The sequence below is a fragment of the Podarcis muralis genome, chromosome 10 (assembly GCF_964188315.1).
Source record: "Podarcis muralis chromosome 10, rPodMur119.hap1.1, whole genome shotgun sequence".
In the NCBI taxonomy this organism is placed as follows: domain Eukaryota; kingdom Metazoa; phylum Chordata; class Lepidosauria; order Squamata; family Lacertidae; genus Podarcis; species Podarcis muralis.
The window spans coordinates 49,143,751-49,165,727 of record NC_135664.1 but is presented as its reverse complement, the minus strand read 5'-3'; the positions used below and the strand labels follow the sequence as shown (position 1 = coordinate 49,165,727).

The 21,977-nt window shown below is 47.1% G+C and overlaps 2 protein-coding genes and 1 long non-coding RNA gene across 4 annotated transcripts; 1 reads left to right on the top strand and 2 right to left on the bottom strand.

Annotated features, from left to right (window-relative positions):
• Window positions 1-1,727: 1,727 nt before the first annotated feature.
• Window positions 1,728-9,136, bottom strand: TST (thiosulfate sulfurtransferase). The gene is made up of 3 exons (XM_077934984.1): window positions 9,059-9,136; window positions 8,332-8,914; window positions 1,728-2,224 (listed from the first exon to the last, which is right to left on the bottom strand). The coding sequence occupies exons 1-3, from the start codon at window positions 9,071-9,073 to the stop codon at window positions 1,926-1,928; spliced, it is 897 nt and encodes a 298-aa protein (XP_077791110.1). The 5' UTR covers window positions 9,074-9,136; the 3' UTR covers window positions 1,728-1,925.
• A 177-nt stretch (window positions 9,137-9,313) lies between these two features.
• MPST (mercaptopyruvate sulfurtransferase) lies at window positions 9,314-17,109 on the top strand. Of its 2 annotated transcripts, none has more exons than XM_028746332.2 (3): window positions 9,314-9,439; window positions 14,294-14,946; window positions 16,378-17,109. In XM_028746332.2, exons 1-3 carry the CDS (start codon window positions 9,423-9,425, stop codon window positions 16,674-16,676), a joined length of 969 nt encoding a protein of 322 aa, XP_028602165.1. In that variant the 5' UTR covers window positions 9,314-9,422; the 3' UTR covers window positions 16,677-17,109. The 2 variants fall into 2 exon arrangements, with proteins under 2 accessions (XP_028602165.1, XP_028602166.1); XM_028746333.2 differs by lacking the exon at window positions 9,314-9,439 and adding an exon at window positions 10,681-10,827.
• Window positions 17,110-17,932: 823 nt separating this feature from the next.
• On the bottom strand, window positions 17,933-21,919 carry LOC144328993 (uncharacterized). Its single transcript, XR_013394390.1, has 2 exons — window positions 21,806-21,919; window positions 17,933-18,745 (listed from the first exon to the last, which is right to left on the bottom strand). It is a non-coding gene; the product is annotated as an uncharacterized LOC144328993 (long non-coding RNA).
• Between the last annotated feature and the right edge of the window lie 58 nt (window positions 21,920-21,977).

The following is a 21,977-nucleotide window of genomic DNA, read 5'->3' as shown; positions in this document are numbered from 1 at the left end:
CCAAATCTGGTCTTCACTGGGCTGTTTTGAAGAGTTCCTTCAAGCATTCTGGTACCTCTCAAGTGTGCATGCATGGTGTCAGAATTGTGCCATTCCGGCTACATAAGCTACAGTACTGACACAGCTGAATATCAGAAATAGCCAGATATTTGATAAATCTTGAATAGATTGGACTATGGGCAACTTTATATAACTGAGATGCGTGTGTCAGATGGCCGTTGCAGTTGCTTGAGAGTAGCCAGGCAGGACTCCAACCTGTCTTTTACAGGCTTTATTTTGGTGCAACTATTTACAGTGAAGAGCCCCAAAGCTCATGTCTGGCTCAATCACTAGCAGAATCCAGGAGTGGTCGTCTTTTGGACCTCCCCCAACGTAAGAGTTTCATTACCCCCAGCCTTCTCCTTCCCTCTTTGCGCCTTAGACTACTGCAGAGGATGGGCGATGGCAAGGGCGTGTTTCCCTCCTGTCCGGCTTGCCCAGGAGCGGTGTTAAGGCTCCCACCAGCATCCTCTGGTCCTTGCACCTCTTCCCCACTGGAGGTGGGGTTTTCCTCCTTCCCGGAAGAGGAACTGCTGCGCAAGATTTTCGGAGGCTCCCTGTAACACAACTGCCCTTCTATTTCTCGCCTCTGAGGCAATGGCAGTTCCCTGACAGCGTGTTTTCGTATCTGGAGGGGTTAGCACATATTCATTGCACTGCATGTTCACATGATGAAAAACTGCACCCTATTACAGCTCTCTGCCTCAAATATATGACAAAAGTCTATTGTAGCTCTTGAAATGTGACGTTGCACATATGCAATCCTATGCATCATGCTTGGCGGCAAGTCCCACTGTTGAATTCAATAGGAATAACGTGTGTGAGTTAAGAAATCCCCATTTCTTTGGCTTTTTTTAAAAAACCAACAACAACAAAGTCTTTTTATGTAGGATTATCAGTGCAATCTTCACTGAGGGAAAAAAAGTCCTGTTTAATTAGTCCATCTTGCCATTTGTATGTCTGATGCAAGATTGCATCAAGGTCTGTGTAGAAATCCACTGAACAGCTGCATTGTCTTCCAGCACGTAGACTCTCTAGTGCTGGCGAAATATGTACCTAGGCCCTGATTGGCTGAAGGAAAATCACATCTTCTGTACAAAACCTACTCTTCTTATAGTATAAAAACTGGTCTTTGACCTGGGTCTAACTGCCCCCATTCAGATGAAGGATTGTGAACTGCAGTAGCCACATATGTATGCCTGGATGAAGCTTGCTGGTGGGGGTCTGTGCCTCTTAATAGTGTGTATTAGGGTGAGGCAAGCTAGCTTTGTTATCTTATAGTCTGCACTCAAATTGCCCAAGGTGTCTTCACTTTGTTAGCCTTCCTTAACTGTCTTTATTGGTGAATGGTTCTTATGTTTACAATTTCGTTCACTTCGGTGTGGCTTATTGAAGTAAGCTTGGCTCCTTGATCGCACACTACAGTGGTACCTCGGGTTAAGTACTTAATTCGTTCTGGAGGTCTGTTCTTAAGCTGAAACTGTTCTTAACCTGAAGCACCACTTTACCTAATGGGGCCTCCTCCTGCTGCTGCACCGCCACCACGCGATTTCTGTTCTCATCCTGAAGCAAAGTTCTTAACACAAGGTGCTATTTCTGGGTTAGCGGAGTCTGTAACCTGAAGCGTCTGTAACCCGAGGTACCGCTGTTCTGAGAAATAACAAAAATTCACAGAGGTAAAAGGCCACTTGACCTGAGATTCTGTTTTATTCCATTACCAATAACAAAAAAGAAATAGGAAAAAAACATAGCGTTCAATTAGAAAACTAAAAAATTTATAAAAGACTACGAACTTCACATTTCCCCAGCCCTTGATCTTTGTCAGGAATAATTAAGAACCCAAACCTCGGTGCATGAATAACCGCGGCAGACTGCTATTGCTTTGCTTATGCCTTATGGCGTTTCCACTCTGAAATTTTAAGCTCTGGCGGGGCACGCCGAAACCACTCTGACCAAGATCCATCGTAGATGGCCACATCTGGTGTGCCACACAGGTACGCCGCCAGGGCAATGTGGCAGGCCGTGACCCCCTTGCGGCATGTGGCAATCAGCGGCTTTGAGAGATCCACTTTCTTCTCCTGGAACATGCTCCGGATCTCTTCTGTGCTCTTCTCAAATCCTTCTTCAGTCAAGAAATTGAAAAAAGGCATGTTCAGAGTTTGGGGGATGTGGCCTGGTTCAAGCCCTAGAATAGAAGGAAGAGAGAAAAGAGCCTCCATTTAGATATGGTGGCAAAATAAACCAATGCAGACATCTTGATGCTTCAAAAAACTATAGAGGCAAAGTATCTCAAGAAAAGGTTAGGGAATATGCTGACAGAAAGGGTTTAAAAAGGCTATTCCGGAAGGAAGGAAGCTACCTGCAATGATATAAAATAAATTCAGTTTAAAGATCAAATGATGATGATGATGATGATGTAAATTAAATTAAATTATGTAAAATGAATTCAGTTTAAAGACAACAACAAACAACAACAACAATTTATTATTTATATCCCGCCCATCTGGCTGGGTATAAACTACTTCTGATATAAAACAGTTATAACCTGGGACACATCTACAAAACTTGCATTAAGTGATGAATCAAGGTATTTAGCCAGAAATATTCACAAACAACACTGACTCAGTAAAACTGAACTGGGAGATCAAGAAAGGATCTTCAATTATTTTGTTTGGTCTAAGTGAACCAGCCTGATCTGCACTTCCTAGACTAATATGCGAATTGGAACGTTGTTACCCTTTGGTTTTTGCACTTCTCTGAATTTTGCAATGTAATTCTCAAGCAACATTGCAAAATTGTACTTTTCTTTAATCAGTACTTGAATCAACATAAGCTACTTTGGGTTGCTTTAGGTCGCCCTGGGCAAAATAAAGGGACTAAAAAATTCAATAAATAGTAATAATAATAATAGTAATAATAGTAATAATGATAATATCATGGACAGGACAAATTGATAACACTAGACATTTTGAGTATGAGAAAACTGTTTTTCTCATATTTATATTTAGAATGGAAACCACTGGTATGCAAATTTTGATAGTATGGAAATAATTTAAAAGAAAGGATATTCAGAGTTCAGAGTTTGGGTTTGCAACACTCCAGCTGTACTGGAAGTGCTCACTGTCTCACAAATTCCACACGTGTCATGGCTGGTTTTGATTACCTGATGGTAAGGAACAGGCACTCCGCACATGATCAAATGCAATGTCTTAATTGTTGTGTGAAATATCCAGTAACATAAATGTTTGTAGGCTAAGCTTCACTAAACTCTGGCTGGGATGACTGCGCAATTGCCACAGATTTAGGATGAGTTCATATGAAAAATCTGAAGAAATCACTAGGGCGGTCTGCTCATTTTGTGTATTTTTGTATGTATGATGGATAATTTATTTGACATATCCTAGGCAACCTAATTACCAAGTAGCTCACAGGCCATTTACAGGTGCTTCCACTGAGGTGATAAGCCACAATCTTGCTGTTTGGGTAGAATTATATTTCTCAAATTTGCCTTAAATAACGTGCATATACTGAGCACATGTGAGGATGGTGGTTGGTAGAGAAAGCAAATTCCCTTGATTGACTCATATTGAAAAGGAGGGCTTCCTCCGTAGCATATTGAAAGTTGCTGCAGGTAGAAGACACATTTGGAAACGATGTATCATGTCCCACCAAATGAGGAAAAACCCACCAGCCAAGGATGTCAACCACCATTGATCAAGCTTATTGGCTTTGCTGCCTGTCTGGGCCTGCCAGAGCCATGAGACAAGTCACACAAAATACACAGCTTGGGGTGAACTGTATTTGGCAGGTCAGCTCAGGACATTTAACAAAGTAATCAAAACATTCACTCAATCCAGGCTTCCTTGCCACAGCTGTTCATCCGAATCTCCCCCCCCCCCACACTTTTGAGAAAGTTTAAATCTCATGGGTCAGGGCTTTGTGTTGTCAGTGTTGATCATGACTCAAGTGTCTTATGATGGGACAGCATTTTAGAATCCGTTTGCACTCACGTAGCACCATAATGTGAAGTTGCAATAAACATTGGTGTGCTTAAGGGATACGGGTGGCGCTGTGGGTTAAACCACAGAGCCTAGGACTTGCCAATCAAAAGGTCAGCAGTTCAAATCCCTGCGACAGGGTGAGCTCCCGTTGCTCGGTCCCTGCTCCTGCCAACCTAGCAGTTCAAAAGTACCTCAAAGTACAAGTAGATAAATAGGTACCGCTCCGGCGGGAAGGTAAATGGTGTTTCTGTGTGCTGCTCTGGTTCGCCAGAAGTGGCTTAGTCATGCTGGCCACATGACCCGGAAGCTGTACTCCGGCTCTCTTGGCCAATAAAGTGAGATGAGCGCCGCAACCCCAGAGTCAGTCACGACTGGACCTAATGGTCAGGGGTTCCTTTACCTTTACCTATGGCGTACTTGGCTCCCCTCCACCCAGAAAAACACACACACAAAGTGGAGTAGTTTAGTAATTTTAGACCCTAGATATCATGGGCTTACAGGGGCCCCACTTTTGACTCTGATTGTAATGGTCTTGTGGGGATCCTACTCTTTAGATCAGGCTTCCTCAGGCTTGGCCCTCCAGATGTTTTTGGGCTACAAATCCCATGATCCCTAGCTAGCAGAACCAGTGGTCAGGGATGATGGGAATTGTAGTCTCAAAACATCTGGAGGGCTGAGGTTGAGGAAGCTTGCTTTAGATTGTAATATGTGTTGCTTCAAAATGTGGTAGGCCAGATCTACTGTATTTGGGGGCCCTCCTGCTGAGCTGGTCCCTGGATTTCTGCCCTCCCTCCACCTGCCCCTGATGGCACCACTGCATTTCTGTCCATGTGCACACACATAGCACACACACACATAGCTCGTGCACACACACTGTACACAAAGAGGAGCGACTGGAACGCTGAACCTGCAGCAATTCTTTTGGAATCGTGCCACAGTTGGTCTCTCTCCACAATTCCAGATGGACATTTTTCGTCTCATTTGATTCTTGATTTGTCTCTTCTGTGCTCCGCAGGAATTGGCTCTGGAGCTCATGGCTTCCCCTGGACATTATCTCAACATTAAAGAGCTAAAAAAAAATTGAACTGAGTTTTTAATAACCCACCCCCCATCCTTCCCTTTTGACTACTATGTTTTGATATTATAGCACATCCAATAGCTTCCTGCTACTCCATCTGCCCAAGCTTTGAAGAAAACCAGAAAAGCTACAAAATATAACAGTAAACAGATGCTCAATGTTTACTTTCTCAGTAGTATCACATAAAAGTTAGGTCCCTGGGACTCTCAGTTGGCCATGCCCCCTGCCCAGACCATAACCCTGGCTAGCTCTGCTCCATGCCCTTCTCAAGTGCTTTTGCTTGGCTGAAAGGTGTCAGGTGGCAAAAATGTAGCTTACTGTACATCCATCGCCCTGCACACCTTGTCTCTGGCCCACCACCAACATGTGGCCTCTGGAAGGTTGCTCCCATTTGACCTGGTGTAAGTGAAGAGTATGCAGAAAGAATCTGGGGCTCCTATCTTTACTAAATGTCCTTCATACAAGTTGCAAGAAGCATGTGTGGGATAAGAACTTCCTACAGTGAAGGACCAGGACTCAAAAAGCCAAAAAAAAGTGTACTTGTCTCCCACAGAGGCTACCCCTATCCGAAATGTTGCATTTTTCAGGTCATGCAGCTGCAGTTAGTATATAAAAGGGCTTTAGCACGCAGATAGTGAGCTGCCAGAGTAAAACTTGCAAACTGACCCTTAATCTGTTCCAAGAAAGATAATAGCTGTGTGAACATAGTCATGTGATATTTTAGAGGTACTTATGTGTGTGCGGCTCTCTGAATCAGGTTGCCTCCCAATGACGAAACACTGCATGAACCTCCAACCCCACATGCAGCTTTTCACACATCCATGCCTATGTGTACTTTACCACATGTTGTTGGCATCCGTCTGTCTTGAAAGACAATGGAGTGTGCCTCTGGGGGGTGAAGTCAAATTGTTGCAATTGCAGCACCAAAGTGACCTCCCTGGGGCGCAAGCCTGGACAGTGTATATGGAGGTCCTGGGCTGCCCAGATAACAAGACCCCCCTCTTGGCCTCATTGATGTGGTCCAAAGGAAAGCAGAACAATGCATTTGGCACCAACTTGGCTGCAGGAGTTGCCAGAAAAAGGTGTACAAGGCCCCATCCAACCATCTTAGGGACTCTACTCTGGATTTGTGTAGAGTTTGCTCCTTAGCCTTTTCTTCTCCTGCAGATGCCCCACAAGGCAGTAGAGGTCTAGGGTGAGAGTTTTCCTTCTCCTTAAGAAGCAACCTTCCCCAGGTGGATGAGCCCCATCTGCCCCTCACTTCCCTCTACAGAACATGCAAAAACCGACTTCTTGACCGTTGGACCCACTACTGGTCTCGTCCGTTCAATCTGCTGGAGCCTGTCTTCACATGCAGGGGAAGTCCCGAACTCACTGAGGGATTAGGATCCATTGGCTACTCTCACTTGGTTTAGCCGGCCAATGGAAGCCATTTCCCAGGGTGTGGCTGCTGTCACATGCCAACAGCTTCTAGGAGCCACAGGTGATTGCTAACTGCAGGGTGGCGACCAAAGGTTTGACAAACTGCCCCGTAAGGAGCACAAAACACATGTATGTACAGCTAAATCGTCACATGCATATTCATCTGTATTCAAAGCCAACCACAATGCTGAAGATTATTTGAGGAAAACCATCTAGCATGAAACTAATATGAGCCTTGTGAACTAGGTAGATTGTGTGTAATCATAGGCTGGGCAGAAGGACTTAGTTATCACTCAACCAAACAAACCAGGGCTAGGGTCACCACCTGAAATCCCTGGACAGCCACCAAGGCCCCAGAATCTAGGAGGGCCCACCAGTGCTGATCCTCTCACTCAGTTAGCCCCCCCCCCCACGTCATTCCCCATCTTGGTTTTATTTAAGGATGGGCTGTTGTGTGCTGCATGCCCACACTTTTAAATGAAAATGTCCTGGGGCATTGTAGAGAATTCAGAATGGTAGGCGGATCTGAGCGGTGCCAGTACAAATGCAAGATATTACACAGTGCATAAATAAAAGGGAGGAAAAATCTAAAGAAACTGGCCATCACCAAGTAGATTACAGGAATGAATGCATATTCTCTTATCTATATCACCAACCTTCAATTTAAATACTCTCTTATCTTTTTTGTTGGTGCTTTTGATATATATTTTTTCTTACACGGAAGTGTTGCCTCCGTAGGAAAACGTGTTAAGAGCGGAGAGATCAGTCCTATAATTTTTCTGCTGGGGATAAAATGCTGGAGTAGCTGGGCATGGCGACCCTAGGGAATAAATGGTTAACTTGGTGTTTATCTCAGGATTCTGTACCATGAGGCTGCCATTCCTCTCTGACATATGCACAGATGCACACAACTTTCTGCCACTCCCACCCTTTTGGCTTTTGCCCTTTGTCCAGGCTGATCAAAAGTAACAGCTCAGCAGTCTCCCATGCATTTCCAGGGAGGGGGAAGAGTATACAAGAATGTGAGGCAGTCATTTCAGACTTTTTGTTTGAACAGGCTGGTATTTGGACAATTAAGAGGCAAATACTAGTCAAGCTGGTTCTCTGAAATATATAAGGAAGAGCCGCATTTCTTGAAAGAGCTGCAGAATCATCAAGTTACCGGAGAACCTGTTTTAACTTAACATGCTTCTTATTACGTTCATGCCTCACTTTCCTCCAAGGAGATTGTGGTGCTCCCCCTCCCCATTCTATACTCGCAAAATTCTTGGAAACTGTCGGTGGCAAACATAAATGTCAAGAGTACAGCTGCTACCAATAGAGATTGTTGGAAATAGACCCAGAGCACAAAAATAAGTTCATCTGCTGCTTTTCTGGCTACCCATAGTCAATATAACTAACTGCTTTTGCCATATATAGGGGGAGGAGAGGGAATCAGAACTAAAGATATGCCAATAGACTATTTTCCGATCATTCCACTCTTCGAATAGATTGTTGGTGGGGAATCCTAAGTCTAACTGTGTCCAGACTTTTAAGGATATAAGGTTCTGCCAATATGGACTCCCTATTAGACACCCACCACGGCCCTGTGCAGGTTTACTCATAAATATCCCACTTTGTTTTTGCTTTTATGCATACATGCATGGACAGGATTGTAGCCCAAGTGTGCAAAGGGGACTAAAGGAATGGATCTACATTAGTGGGAAATGAGTGTGGAGAGAGGGTCACATCAGAATGAATGCCAGAAAACACTCCTTTGCAGCTGAAGGTGGTTCCAGATACCGTTCCTACCTTGTGTCCCTGGCTCAGGTTCTGTTCCCCGATATCTCCCTTCAGATCTGGAATCCACCACTTGGAACCGCTTGGATTCTAGGTTCTCCAGCATATCCTCATAGGTCTTCAGGAGTGATCTGTTCAGGCTGGCTTTAAAAACGGCCGGCTCTGGTCTGGTGCTCTCTGATGTCACAGGGTGCCCTTCTTTCACCCAGTTCTTGAATCCCCCATTCAGCACGGAGACAGTTCGGTGCCCAAAGACACGGAACATCCACCAGGCCCGCGGTGCGTAGAAAGTGCCCAGGTTGTCTCCATCATACACCACGACATGGGTCTGGTTGCTGATGCCTAGGCGGCCAACGTAGTCCGCGAAGTGCTTCTCGCTGGGAAGCATGACCTCGTAAGGGGATGACTTGTCTTTGCATTCCTCAATGTTGAAAAAGGAGGCTCCGGGGATGTGCCGCTCCCTGAATTCTTTCTGGGCATCTCTCTTGCCACCGGGTTCATACCAGGAGGCGTCCAGCACCCGCAGCTCCGGCCCAATCTTATTGGCCCGCACAGCTTCTGCTAGCCATTTGGTGGAGACCAGAGCTCTATACCAGTGTTTCCCAACCTTGTGCCTCCAGCTGTTTTTGAACTACAACTCCCATCATCCCTGACTAGCAAGACCAGTGGCAAGGGATGATGGGAATTGTAGTCCAAAAACAGCTGGAGGCACAAGGTTGGGAAACACTGCTCTATACAGCACTTGTTGCACCATGTCAGCTAAGGTGCTTTTGGATGGATGAAGACAGAACTCGCAAGCAGAAAGGAATATGCAGGAGAAAGGGGAGGGTCTCAAACTCACAAGCTCTGGTGTCTGGTTCCCCACCAATAAAGGAGCAAGGGGCGGAGAAACCAGGACGAACTATGTCCATTTGTATGCAGACCCGTCCTTTGAGTGAACACAGGCCCTCCCCCACAACAGCTGCCAATCCCAGAAGACCTTTTCTCCCTAAACGTTTAGTCTGTTTCAAGTACCTCGAACAAGTCCTAGCAGAGAACAAAAAACCTCTCCCAGTTCCCTTCTACACCAGCTGTTACGGGGCGTGCTGCAACCAGAAAAAAATATGTTTGAAGTGCTACAGTAAGTGAGGGTGCAAGAGTGTGGTGTGATTGGCTGAACTGGCAGTGGGGCAAAGGGCTAACCTGAAAGGGGAAACTTACCAGTAAGCTTCCCAAGAAGGCTGAGAATGTGGGGTCGCAAAGGGCAAAGAGGAAAAGTTGAGAGAGAACTCAGGCTATGGATCTGAAACACCCTCCAGCTGTTCAGAACTCTACCCAGATCCGTTACAGGTTCACAGGCCCACTGGAAACTTTTGCCTATGCAGGACAGGTCTTTGGTGCGTATATAGTTGTTCCCAACGAATTTGAGAATTAACCCAGAAGTGAGAGGCAGAGCAAAAAGTTAAAAATAGCAGTTGCTGTTTAGTGCCTCTTGGCTCTAATCCAGAGGAAATATCGGGAGGTCTGAAATAATAACGCTGCAGCCCTAAAGCACACTTATTAGGGAGTCAGCCCTATGAAACGCAGAGGGAACTTTACTTCCAAGAAAGCATATAAAGACAGCCGGGTTCCATGCAGTTCAGAGATTGTGAGAACCCCGATTCCTTCTAAGAACAGGGTGTTGTCTACAGCAGCACACAGTAACGCTGCAAAACTCGCCCAAGTTTACAAAGGAAGCATGTGAACTAAATCCACGCGCCCAGGACCTTTAACAAGCAGAAGTGTCTAATAACTATCTTTCTTCCTTCGCACTGCCTATGCCTCCGCCTTCCAAGTGTTCCTCCTTCCTCCTGTCCTTGCCAATAAGAGCGAAGTAGCAGGGATTACTCCCCGTTATTGGGTCAGCTGCAATTTCCACAAACGCCGCTTTGTCTGCTTTCAGGAAAAGGGGTTCGATGGGAAGACAGGAGACTTTGATCCCTGTGGTGTAACATTAGCTGGAAGATCCCGGGCCAATGCACGGCTGGGAACACTCCCTGCAGGTTGCTTACCCCCCTTGGCCGCGCTTTAAGAAACTTGGGGCACCCCCCAAAAAACATATACACGCCTCTTTCTTTTAGGTTCAGCGGCCTGTTGCTGCAGGGAGGCGGCGGGGGGAGCGCGGCTCCTGCTCCGGAGCCGAAAGAGGCTCCCGAGGGCTTCGCACTTCGCCCAGTCTCGCTCCTCTCTTTGCCAGGGAAGGAAAGCGAGGCCGCCTCCGCGGTTCGGTCCCGAAGGGGACCCGGTCTGCTCATTGGGGCCGGAGACGTCGCGCCGGTTTCCCCTCCTTCCCTGCCCCGACTTGGTTTGCCCCGGCAAACTCCTTTCTGCCACTGGTTGGCAAAGTGGGACGTGGCCCTTGTCTCCACCCAAAATGCACGTAACGGCCTAATGGACGGGGAAGGAGGCAGCCCCGGCGGGCGGTAGCGGTGCGGGGCCCTCGGAGCTAGCGCGATCGTCCTCGGCGGGATCTGTCGGAAGGACGAAGAGGTACCTTGGTCAGGGGGAGGCGGATCCTGTCGGGGGTGGGTGGCTGAATGGGGCGTGAATCCGTAAAGGCTTTTGCAGAGAGGAGAGGCCCGCCCCATGTGCTCGGGAGGCCGTCGGATTCTGCAAGCATTTCGCCTGCTCAGGAAGAGACGGGAAACGTGGGCGCTCGATCCGAGGAGATCGTGGATTTCTAGAGTTGGAATGGGACCACGACGGTCATCTAGTCCAACCCACTGCAATGCAGGACTCATTTTCCCAATGTGGGACTCGAACCCACAACCCTGAGCTTAAGACATAGCTGTCAACTTTTCCCTTTTCTTGCGAGGAATCCTATTCGGAATAGGGAAAAAATAAGGGAAACGTTGACAGCTATGGCTTAAGAATCACATGCTCTACCTACTAGAGGTGCCAACTTGAATAAAATATTGTGTGTGTGGAGGGGGGCACACACCAGGTAATCCCCGCCCTACATCATCGATCACATGACATGGCACATGATGCACACTATTTGAATGGCACTGCCCATCAACCCTAGGAGTTGGCTTCTATGCTACCTACTGAGGTATCCCAGCTGAGATCACCAGCACTATTTTGCAGCTCTTTCCATCAGCTCTTTAAGGGTGACCTTGGGCCAGGCGCATGACTTTCAGCCTACCCAGTCTCATAGGATTGTTGTCCAGTGTCAAATAGAAGGACTGTTTCTGCTGCATAAAGAGCTCTGCTGGATCAGGCCAAATCAAGGCCCACACAGCCCGGCAGCCTGTTCTCGGATGCTTCTGTGGAAAGCTTGAAAGCAGAACCTTAGTGCAAGCAGTGCTCTCCCCATGTGGATCTCCAACAACTGGTCCTCAGAGGCCTGTTGCCCTTGGCTATCTATGTAGAACACGGCCCGTGTGAGCTTCTCTTCCATTGACTTGTCTTATCCTCTTTTAAAGCTCGACCCAAGTAGGTAGTCATCATTGCCTCCTGCGGGAGAGAGTTTCATAGTTGGAATATGTGTGTGTAAAGAAGTGCTTTATTTTGCCTGCCCTGAGTCTTCCAACATTCAACTTCCCCAAGAGATGGGGAAAACTCACACTTACACTTCCTCTCACCTGGGCACACACACACTCATCTCATTTACCGTCTTTTCTAAGCTGCTTGAAAGAAAGGTGGGGCAGAAATAAAAGCAAACTCTTGAAGGCAGAGGGCAGTTGCTGTCTTATCACTTCCTTGTCTCCTGGAAGTCAGAAGTTTCCATGTCTGCAAAAAGAGGAGCTGGGGCTCTTTCGGAAGTCAGACCTGCCCCTGCCCACATACTCTTACCTCTAATTCTGCAAAGTCTCATGCAGCTCATTCTCTTATACAACTGTCAGTGGTCAGCCACAGAGCATGCGGCTCTGAGCAAGTGCAGAGTGCATTCGTGCTGACAGCTGTAATTAGTCAGTTTCCACAGAGCTAGGAATTATGGGAGAGGGGATTGCTAGTCTGATTAGAGTTGAGTTTAGGGCTGCAAAAATATAATCAATTAGATGAATCCATCAAAAAAACACATGCCTTCTCAATTTAGGCAGTAGTTATAAAAAAAGACATACACAAATTTGATTTCACAAATTGATATATAGATATATATAAAACCACATACATAAGAATTTCTAAAACTTGCAGGTGTTAGCAGCGGACTATAGACATACTATAGCAGCGGACTATAAACATCTTTCCACCATTGTGTGTGATGCCACTCAAAAAACTGAACAGCAGCGTAACACAAACTCCTTTAAATCAATAGTGCCTTCATAAAAAAAATATATTAATTTATACTGGGACCAAATGTGGCTTTTCTGCAATGATGGAAGGCACTCCAATTACTGTTTTTTTTTTAAAAAAAAAAATATCGATTCACATGTGCCAGATGTGAGCCCCGGTATTTGAAGTTGGTTCAATGACTAAACCCTTCTGAGCTGTGTCTCAGGTTATGCATTGGTTATTAGCAACTTGTGCCATGGGAAAACCTGGCTGTCCTAAGTTCAGGAAATTGGCTTTTAATGGGGAAGATTGTACAGAGGTTGTTTTTTTTGAGCACCAGGAGTTTGTGTGTGTGTGTGTGTGTGTGTGTGTGTGTGTGTGTGTGTATGCGGTCACATGGCCACTTAAACTTCTGTTTAAAGCTTACAGCTTGCTGTGTTGAGGTGGATTTGTGCAACTCAACATGGTCTGCTCTCTGATAGCAACATTGAGTGTGAGACCATTCATGGTTCCTAAAAACTTAATAAACAAATAGGAAGTAGGTCAGTGAGTGTCTACTGCTGTGAACATTACCACAAGTGACAATGTTTACAGCACCAACGTAAGTTGCACACACTAAGAGTAGAAGTGTGAAACACACATACTCATTCACCTCTGACAAATAGTCTTTCTGTCTCCTGTATAAAAAACTTCCGGAGGAGAAGATGGATATGTTTTCCCTGGGCTGCATGCTCTTTTATATCAAAGAAGGTGTTCAGCTTTCCCTTCCCAGCCAACCTAAATCTGCTCCCTTTCTCCTTGAACTTAATTCTTATTGACTTCCCTCTCCCAGCATATCTTGCAGACAGCAGTTCACCTAATTCTTTGAGACAACATTTTAGACTGAGCAGATAACTGAAGACTGTTGTAGTGGTCCTGAATCTTTATTTGCTCCCTGCAGCTAAACAGGGAAACGTTCCCATGATTTGAGAGAGAGAGTCCTTTCGGGTGTCCAATCTAGCACAAGCTTCTAACCACATTTAATCTACAAAAGAAACAGTAGCTCTCTGATTCCGGTAAACACGCAAGACAGTGTGCACACAAATTCATTCACCCCCTTGCCATTTTTGTTGCTTTCCACAAGTTGGCAAGTTTGTTGGATCAAGAACATTGCATCTAACTCAACCACATAATAGGCTAAATTTATCTTTCTATTTGTCTACATTGAGGCTAGGCAGCTTTTAGGCCCAGTGGGCCAGTTTTTCTATCTCCACCCACCCCATGGACCCAACTTTGATAGGTGGGTGGGCCGTGCACCTGTCAATCATCTGGTGTCATGATAACATCAGGTGACTGATAGGTGGGCAGTCCCACCCACCTGTCAAAGTTGACCCATGGAGGTGCGGCAGACATCTGTTTTGCCAGCATGTTATCCACAGAAGCAGCACCCAGCAGGACTGAACTCAGGTGGTGGGTTCAGTTCTGCCCTCTGCAGGGATTTGCTTCCCCTGTTGGGAACATGCTGGCAAAGCAGCACCTAGAAGCATTGACACCCTACTGATCAGCTGACATCACCCAGAACTGATGGACAGGTGGGCAAGGTTTGGAGGAAAATGGCTTTGTGGGCCAAACTGGAACTTCACTTGGCCCAAGATTGGCTCGCGAGCTGGAGCTTCCCCACCCCTTCTCTGCATCACAGCAGGTGAACTCCTTTCTATTCTTGTGGGGATGACGTTTGTTGCATCATCTTCTTTCACCATAGTGTGGACAGTCCAGCAGAATCCCAGATACCTCCTGAACCCAAACAGGACTTGAGCACCATGTCTCAGCAGCTTCTCTACCGGGCTCTGGTGTCGGCCAAATGGGTCTCGGAAGCCATCAAGACCCCTCAAGCTGGGCTGGCTGTGCGGCTCCTGGACGCCTCTTGGTACCTCCCCAAAATGAAGCGCAACCCCCGGAGCGAGTTTGAGGAGCGCCACATCCCCGGAGCGTCTTTCTTCGACATCGACCAGTGCAGCGACCGCACTTCGCCGTACGACCACATGCTCCCCGGCCCGGCTGCTTTTGCAGAGTACGTGAGCAAACTGGGGGTTGGCAGCGACTCCCATGTCGTAGTCTACGACGCAAGTGACCAGGGCTCTTTCTCTGCCCCTCGCGTCTGGTGGATGTTCCGGGCCTTTGGGCATGACGCCGTTTCCGTCCTAGATGGCGGGCTGAAGAACTGGCTGCGTGAGGGGCACCCCGTCAGCTCCGGGAAGAGCCGCCCTGTCCCTGCGGAATTCCATGCCTCTCTGGACAGATCGCTAGTGAAAGCCCACGAGGATGTTAAGGAGAACATTGAGGCCCAACGCTTCCAGGTGGTGGATGCTCGGTCAGCTGGGAGGTTCACTGGGACGGAGGCAGAACCTCGGGAAGGTAACACATCTCAGTAGGCCTTGAGGGTAGAAGAGTTGGCTTTCTTTAGCTCAGCGACTGAGAAGGAAAGAAGCAAGGGAGAGGCACCAGTGCAGGATATGAAGCCTCTAGATCAGGGATAATAATAATAATAATAATAATAATTTTTATTTACTGTATTTTTCGCTCTATAAGACGCACTTTTCCCCCTCCAAAAATTAAGGGGAAATGTGTGTGCGTCTTATGGAGCGAATGCAGGTTTCATGGCTTCAGCGATAGCAACGCAAAGCCTCCAAAGTGCAGTGGGAGCGTTCCCGCTGCACTCCAGAGGCTTTGCGTTGCTTTTGCTGAAGCCTGGAGAGGGAGAGGGGTCGGTGCGCACTGATCGCTCTTGCTCTCCTGGCTTTGCTTCGCTGGAGAGGCACTGTGCAGCTTTCCCTCTCTGCACAGAGCCCCTTCAGTGAAGCGGGAGGAGAAATGGAAGGGGCTCCGTTTCTCCTGCCGCTTCGCTGAAGGGGCGCTGCGCAGAGAGGGTGTGCTGGTCCCAGGGGGGATAAGGTACTATTACCGTAGCCCAAGATCAGTCCAGAGTCTCTAGCAGGGTAGACGATCACTAGATGAGACGCGAGGTCCGAGACAGGGAGCCGGGCGGGGTAACAGGAACGATGGTAGGGCAGAAGCAGGAAGCCAGGCGAGGAACAGGAACACTGGTAGGGCAGCAGCAGGGATCCAGGCGAGGAACAGGAACACCGGAGAGTCAGAAACAGGAAGCCGGGCGAGGAACAGGCACACTGGGAGTGCAGATCAAGGACTGGGTAAAGCAGGTACTCCACAACGACGTTGCTCCCGCAACCTGGGACCGGGCTGCCTGACCTTTATCTTCTTCTAAGGCCGGGGGCGGTCCCGGCCCCCAGAAGCCCCGCCTCTCTTGGCCTTAAGGCGAGCACTCCTCCTGGGAGACACCAGTTCCCTTCGCCTCTCTGCCCTAAGCCTCTGCAGTTCAGGAGAGGCCGAAGGGTTACTGGGCCCCGGGGAAGGCTCACCTGTAGCCACTGAGTCTTCCAGCACCTCTGGGGTCAGAATGGTTTCACCTGGTGCCTGCTCTTGAGTTTCCTCAGCATCTAGGCCTTGCCCCAGTTCAGCCGGCCCTGGAGGCGGGGACTCCTGTGCCGGCTGGGATTCCTCCGGATCGCTCTCAGACTCGGAATCCCAGGCCATCACAGAGGGAGAGATTTTTTTTTCTTGTTCTCCTCCTCTAAAACAAGGTGCGTCCCAAAGTGTAGTCCCAAAACATTTGGAGGGCCGAGTCTGGGGATATCTGATTTAATGAAGGCAATTTGAATTGCAAGGAAGAAGAAAATGAACATTGTAAATGTTCTTGAGCGTGTGGGTGTCCTAAGCGGTTGGTATAACTGTTTTTTATACTTTTTATTTTGTTTTAACTTTCTCCAGGAATTGAACCTGGTCACATCCCTGGCTCGGTGAACATCCCTTTCACTGACTTCCTGACCGAGTCTGGCCTGGAGAAGAGTCCAGAGGACATCCGCAGCTTGTTTCAGGAGAAGAAAGTGGATCTCTCCAAGCCCCTGGTGGCCACTTGCGGTTCAGGCGTCACAGCCTGCCACGTGGCTCTGGGGGCGTATCTGTGTGGCAAGGCTGACGTGGCCATTTATGATGGCGCTTGGGTGGAGTGGTTCATGCGGGCACGACCTGAGCACATCATCTCAGAAGGGAAGGGGAAGAGCCTGTGAGTTTTTGGGCCTCTCGCCTCAACAAGGGGCAGAAACATTGCCTTGTACAAGGGAAGGGCCTCCCATTCAAAAATCCTGTCTTAAGATGTTCTCGCCAATGCGTGAAGCATTTCAACAGCAAATATGAGGTTCTGCTGTCCCTTTGTTGGGCATGAATGATGTCCTTTGTTCACTGCTGCTTGTCTGGGTAGAAGAATGCACTGATCATGGTATGGCAAAATAAGGGTTTCAGGTTGCACAAAGGAGTTGTGGTGGTCCAGTCACATGGGCCAAACCACAGGAAAGGGTTACGTTAGCACTTTGACCGTAGCAAATTATCTCATCTGACTACACAGTACCAATCGTTTCCCCCTTGTGAATTGAAATCTGGTTTACTTTTTTTAAAAAGTGAATTCTGATTTTTTTTTTTTTTAATTAAAAGCATCTTAAGGTACTTTAATTGTTCAGTGTGCTTGTTTGTCCTGATGTAGTGGGTTCTAAAGCATTTTGTTCAGTACACCATATGTTGTAGATCACAACTTGAGTTAACACAGTTCTGCACTTGACCACAGCAGCATAAATATCAGAAGGGCATCGCCACCCATTGAATGAAGCTGTACCCGGGGAAATGCACAAGCTTCCTGGCTACACAGAGCTCTTAAATCAGGCATAGGCAAACTCGGCCCTCCAGATGTTTTGGAACTACAATTCCCATCATCCCTGACCACTGGTTCTGTTAGCTAGGGATCATGGGAGTTGTAGTCCCAAAACATCTCGGGGGCCGAGTTTGCCTATGCCTGTCTTAGATCTTTCTGTGGCCAAGGTGGGAAGGTGGTTCTTAATCGTCCATGGAAGGTGTTACAGAAGGGCAGGAGCATCTTATGGTGAGGAAAAACCCTGTATGTTTCGGGTAACTTTGGATATGATCGTTAAAAGTCAATTTCCTAGTTCCACTTTTTGATGAATAATTACAGGTAAGCATGCCAAAGCCACAAATTCCTTCTCTTTAAAAAGTGGTGTACGTTTGTTCTGCCCAAGGCAACAGTCTCAGTTGGGGAATGGGGTTCTGGCTCAAACGCGGGGTTAGGTTGGACACAAAGTTCAGGGATGCTGGTGTTGGCATGGAGAGGGCCGGGAGGCCAGCTGGCTAGCCCCAGCTGGGCCATCTCCTTCCAGCCGTCCCGCTGCGAAGACCATCACCTCTGCTCCGACATAGCCAGGGCACACTATCAGCAGATCGAACTGCACACACAGAATAGGCATGAGGCTTGTGGAAGCATACTACAACTACAGATTTATTAATCATAAATCAGGACAAAGAAACATGTCTCTCTCTCGTCTCAGAGAGAACAGAGCAAAACAAAAACTATACACAATGGAAGTTCCCAGCAAGCTGTGCTGGAACGTAAACAGACATGTGACACGCAACAATTCCATATGTCTGCTCCTTAAGATGGAATGGAAATGTCAACAGCTGGGGCACATATTGCTAGCACCAGTCCCAGATCCAGGAAGCAAAGTTGGTCAAGTGTAGGCCAAGTCCAAGCAAGGCAAGCTCAGCCAAAGCAGAGGTTCAGTCCAGATAAACAAGGTCAGGCAAAGCAGAGATCAAAGTCCAAAAAGCAAACAAGCAAGGTGGGTAGCACCCTGGATATCTCCATGTGAAGTTAGTCTGGACTCAGACAAGGCAGGGGTGAATACTTCATATAGTTATATTGCATTAAACAGGACTGCTGCTTCCTTTAAGCAGCTGGCTCTAGCCTCCAATGAGGGGCAAGCCTATTCTCTAAAAGGAGCCCAGACTATTTTAGTTGCTGTAGATTCTGGTGATGTGGAGGAGACTGTGGTTGTGCTGTTGCCTCCAACATCACAGACGGTAATGTGACAGCTTTAGGCGGGAGATGTGCAGGCATCACGGGCCCTTCTGGTCCTGGAACTTCTTGTGAGGTAGGGATGTCACAGGCCAGCTCAGAGGGCAAATCTTCTCTGTCAAATATGTCCTCTGAATCCAAGAGGTTTTCCCCTGAGGATGAGCAGTCGGAGCCCTTGGTCATGACACTGTTTGACTCCCCTTGATAACAGTGCTATAGCTATTATGACATATAAAAAGTAACAATTGCAAATGCGCTTTAAAAGTCGTTGCTCTTTTTTGCAGTTTAATCTTTGATATATTCAAACACAGGCATTTATTAACTGAAGAGTCCCTCCCCTCCACCCCCAAAAAACTGGCAAAAGAATAGATATGAATTATACATCGGCAGCAGAAGCATATATGAGAAAATGGATTGTGCTCCTGTTAAGCTGGCAGAGTGTTGATATGATGTGCTTTTAAAATGCGAAAGCCCTTTTGGCTGATAGAAGTAGCTCAGATGTATGTATCTGAGAGCCACTCTTATCAGCATATCTCCCCTTCCAGCTCTGTTCTGTTCAGCTGCATTGGAGGGGTTTTTTTTTTTTTTTGGATAAAGGCTTCTTCACTGAAAAGCAACAAGCCTGGAAGAAATATATAAAATGATATTTGAATTTTGCTAATTCGCTGTTCTGCTGTTCAGATATGGAACTTGGATAGGAAGGTTTGAAGTGCAATATACAGGGATATTTCACAGGTAGTAATTTATGTGGTTATCCCCTCCCCGCCACCCAGCTTTCATTCTAAAACCATTGCAAAGGGTGGATGAAAGCCCATTTAACTCCCAAAGCCCTATGCCACCTGATATAAAAGGTAAAGAGAACCCTAATCGTTAAGTCCAGTCACAGATGACTCTGGGGTTGCAGTGCTCATCTCTCTTGAGCCGGCGTTTGTCCGCAGACAGCTTCCAGGTCATGTGGCCAGCATGACTAAGCCGCTTTTGGTGAACCAGAGCAGTGCATGGAAACGCTGTTTACCTTCCCGCCGGAGCGGTACCTATTTATCTACTTGCACTTGACGTGCTTTCGAACTGCTAGGTGGGCAGGAACTGGGACCGAGCAACAGGAGCTCACCCTGTCGCGGGGATTCAAACCGCCGACCTTCCGATCAGCAAGCCCTAGACTCAGTGGTTTAGACCACAGCGCCACCCGCACCACCTGATATACATGGAGCTAAAAGCTGGGGTTAGTGTCTTGACCCTCTAACACAAGAACTTCCATCTGCAAACACTGATCACACAAATGCACTTTATATGCACACTGAACAAATTTAAGGCTGTACACCTTTGCATGAGGCTGCACACCTGGAAATAGATCCACTGAATATAGAGCAATGCAAGGTGTGCCCATGGCAAGTGTTTTCATTTACAATGAAGTCATTCAGCATGCAAATAAGTAGCAAATCAGGATCCCAGAGGATCTACTTTGTGGGGAGCACTGTAAGAGATGTCAATCTGACTGAGTGCTTGTTGAGCTAGGAACAATCATAACCATGTTCTGTATGCATTCCTCATTCAAAGGAGCTGTTAGCACAGGTGGGTGGAGGCAGGCTAGCACCTTCTGGGATCTATGATGCTTTTTAAATAGAATCCTGATTCAATTAACCAGCTGGAGCCAGGTGCAAAAATAGTGACTGGGGTGGGTGGACATTTAATGATGCTTGAAGACGTGCTCGCCTACAAATTTGTTTTCAGCACCAGAACTGGGCCGCCTTCACACCGTATATTTAAAGCACTGTGATGCCTCTTTAAACAGTCGTGGCTTCCCCCAAAGAATTCTGGGAGTTGTAGTTTAAGGGCACTTACTTCTCTCACAGAGCTACAGTTCAGTTTCCTGTGAAGAGGAAGACTGATCGTTAAACTACTCTGGCTGTGAATGTGTCCTGTGGATGAGCCACTCTGGCCTCATTATCCTTTCTTAGGGAAACTGAGCCCTGGTTCCCTGCCCAGCCTTTGTCTCAGCAGCCTAATTTTCATTCTGGGGGTGAGCAATGGTGGTGATGGGGAAGGCTTTCATCATTCTCAGCCAGTGGTCAAGAGTGACTGGGGTTGGAATCCTAGAACATCTGGGAACCCAAGGTTGAAGAATACTGTGTTTGGCAATTGCTGAGAGTCCAGAACCTTGCTGTAAATCACCCAGAGCCTCTCCAGTGGATCTAGACTAGTGGTTTCCTGCAGCCAATCAGAAGCTGTGTTTTGGTTTTCAAACGTTTTGGAAGTCAAACGGACTTCCGGAACGGTTCTGTTCGACTTCCAAAGTACGACTCTAATTCAAGTTTGCATAAATGTGCAATTAACTGTTATTGTTTTGATTTTTTTGTGTTACTATCTTCCTTAGTGGGTCACACAAATGGCTATTCTGAATAATGCACTGGGGATAAGAGTTATAGAACCAAGGGTGCAGCGGATTGAAAAAGATTAGGAACCACTGATCTAAATTGACCTTCTGCCAACTCTTGTCCTAGTTTCCGATAACCTATTAACAACAAAAGACACGCACACAGCTCCTCCTTCAAACTGAGGCTACATACATACCATACATTTAAAGCATATCACCCCACACGAAGAATCTTGTGAGCTGTGGCTTGTTAAGGGTGCAGGGAATTGCAGCTCTGTTGGGGGGGAGCTACAGTTCCCAGAAATATTCCAGAGGGAAATGTGTGGGATAACCAGCCTCATAAAACCAACATGTATAGATCTAATTAATGCATGAAGGGGTTAATATCATGGAGTTAGCTGTCCTACTAGGCTTAGTTATGTCCACTTCCTTTACCTTAGGAGGAACGTCTATCAGGCCTATCATTCTCTCTCAGTCCACTAGAGAGCTCAGCATGTAAAGAGCATTGAGCTCATTGCTCCAGCTCAGACCACATGGCTCTCATCAGCCACTCTTGAATTCCTATACTGTACCAATAATCTAGGAAGCTTCACCACTTTGTAGCTAAGCCATGTTTTATGCTTAGTGGCTAACTTTTCAGAATGGTGTATGGAAAAGCACATGAATCTGACCTTGGGCGTGTTTGTAAGTAAACCATTTCTAATGTACTAAATGTGTGGTCTTTTCCTGTGCTGGAGGAAGAGGAAAACTTTGGAAGGAACTTAGAAGTGCACATTTTTAAAGGTCTAATAGCCTCTATTTCCATGCTTGAAGTGCCTTGATAGTTTGTGATTTTGAATCTCTCACCCAGTACTTCGCCAGAACCTGGATCTTGGCATCCATGGAATCTCCTTTTTCAAGCATACCTATTGTTTTTCCTTGAACCCATGAAACGCGCTTCGAATCCGCTCTAACTGTGCGTTGCGCTGCTCCAGCCCACTGGGAAAGCCTCCTTTGTGGTGGCGCTGCACCCGAGGAGAACTACAAGCCCCAGAATCCTCCAGGCGCCCCCACCTGCCTCCGGAGCCCCGCCTCCCC

What these genes read in the sequence shown, in the direction of transcription:
- TST (XM_077934984.1), bottom strand. An exon ending in ACCTGAGCCAGGGACACAAG is followed by an intron (nt 2,225 to 8,331) that starts GTAGGAACGGTA and finishes CTTCTATTCTAG; the next exon opens with GGCTTGAACCAGGCCACATC.
- MPST (XM_028746332.2), top strand. An exon ending in GGAGGCAGAACCTCGGGAAG is followed by an intron (nt 14,947 to 16,377) that starts GTAACACATCTC and finishes AACTTTCTCCAG; the next exon opens with GAATTGAACCTGGTCACATC.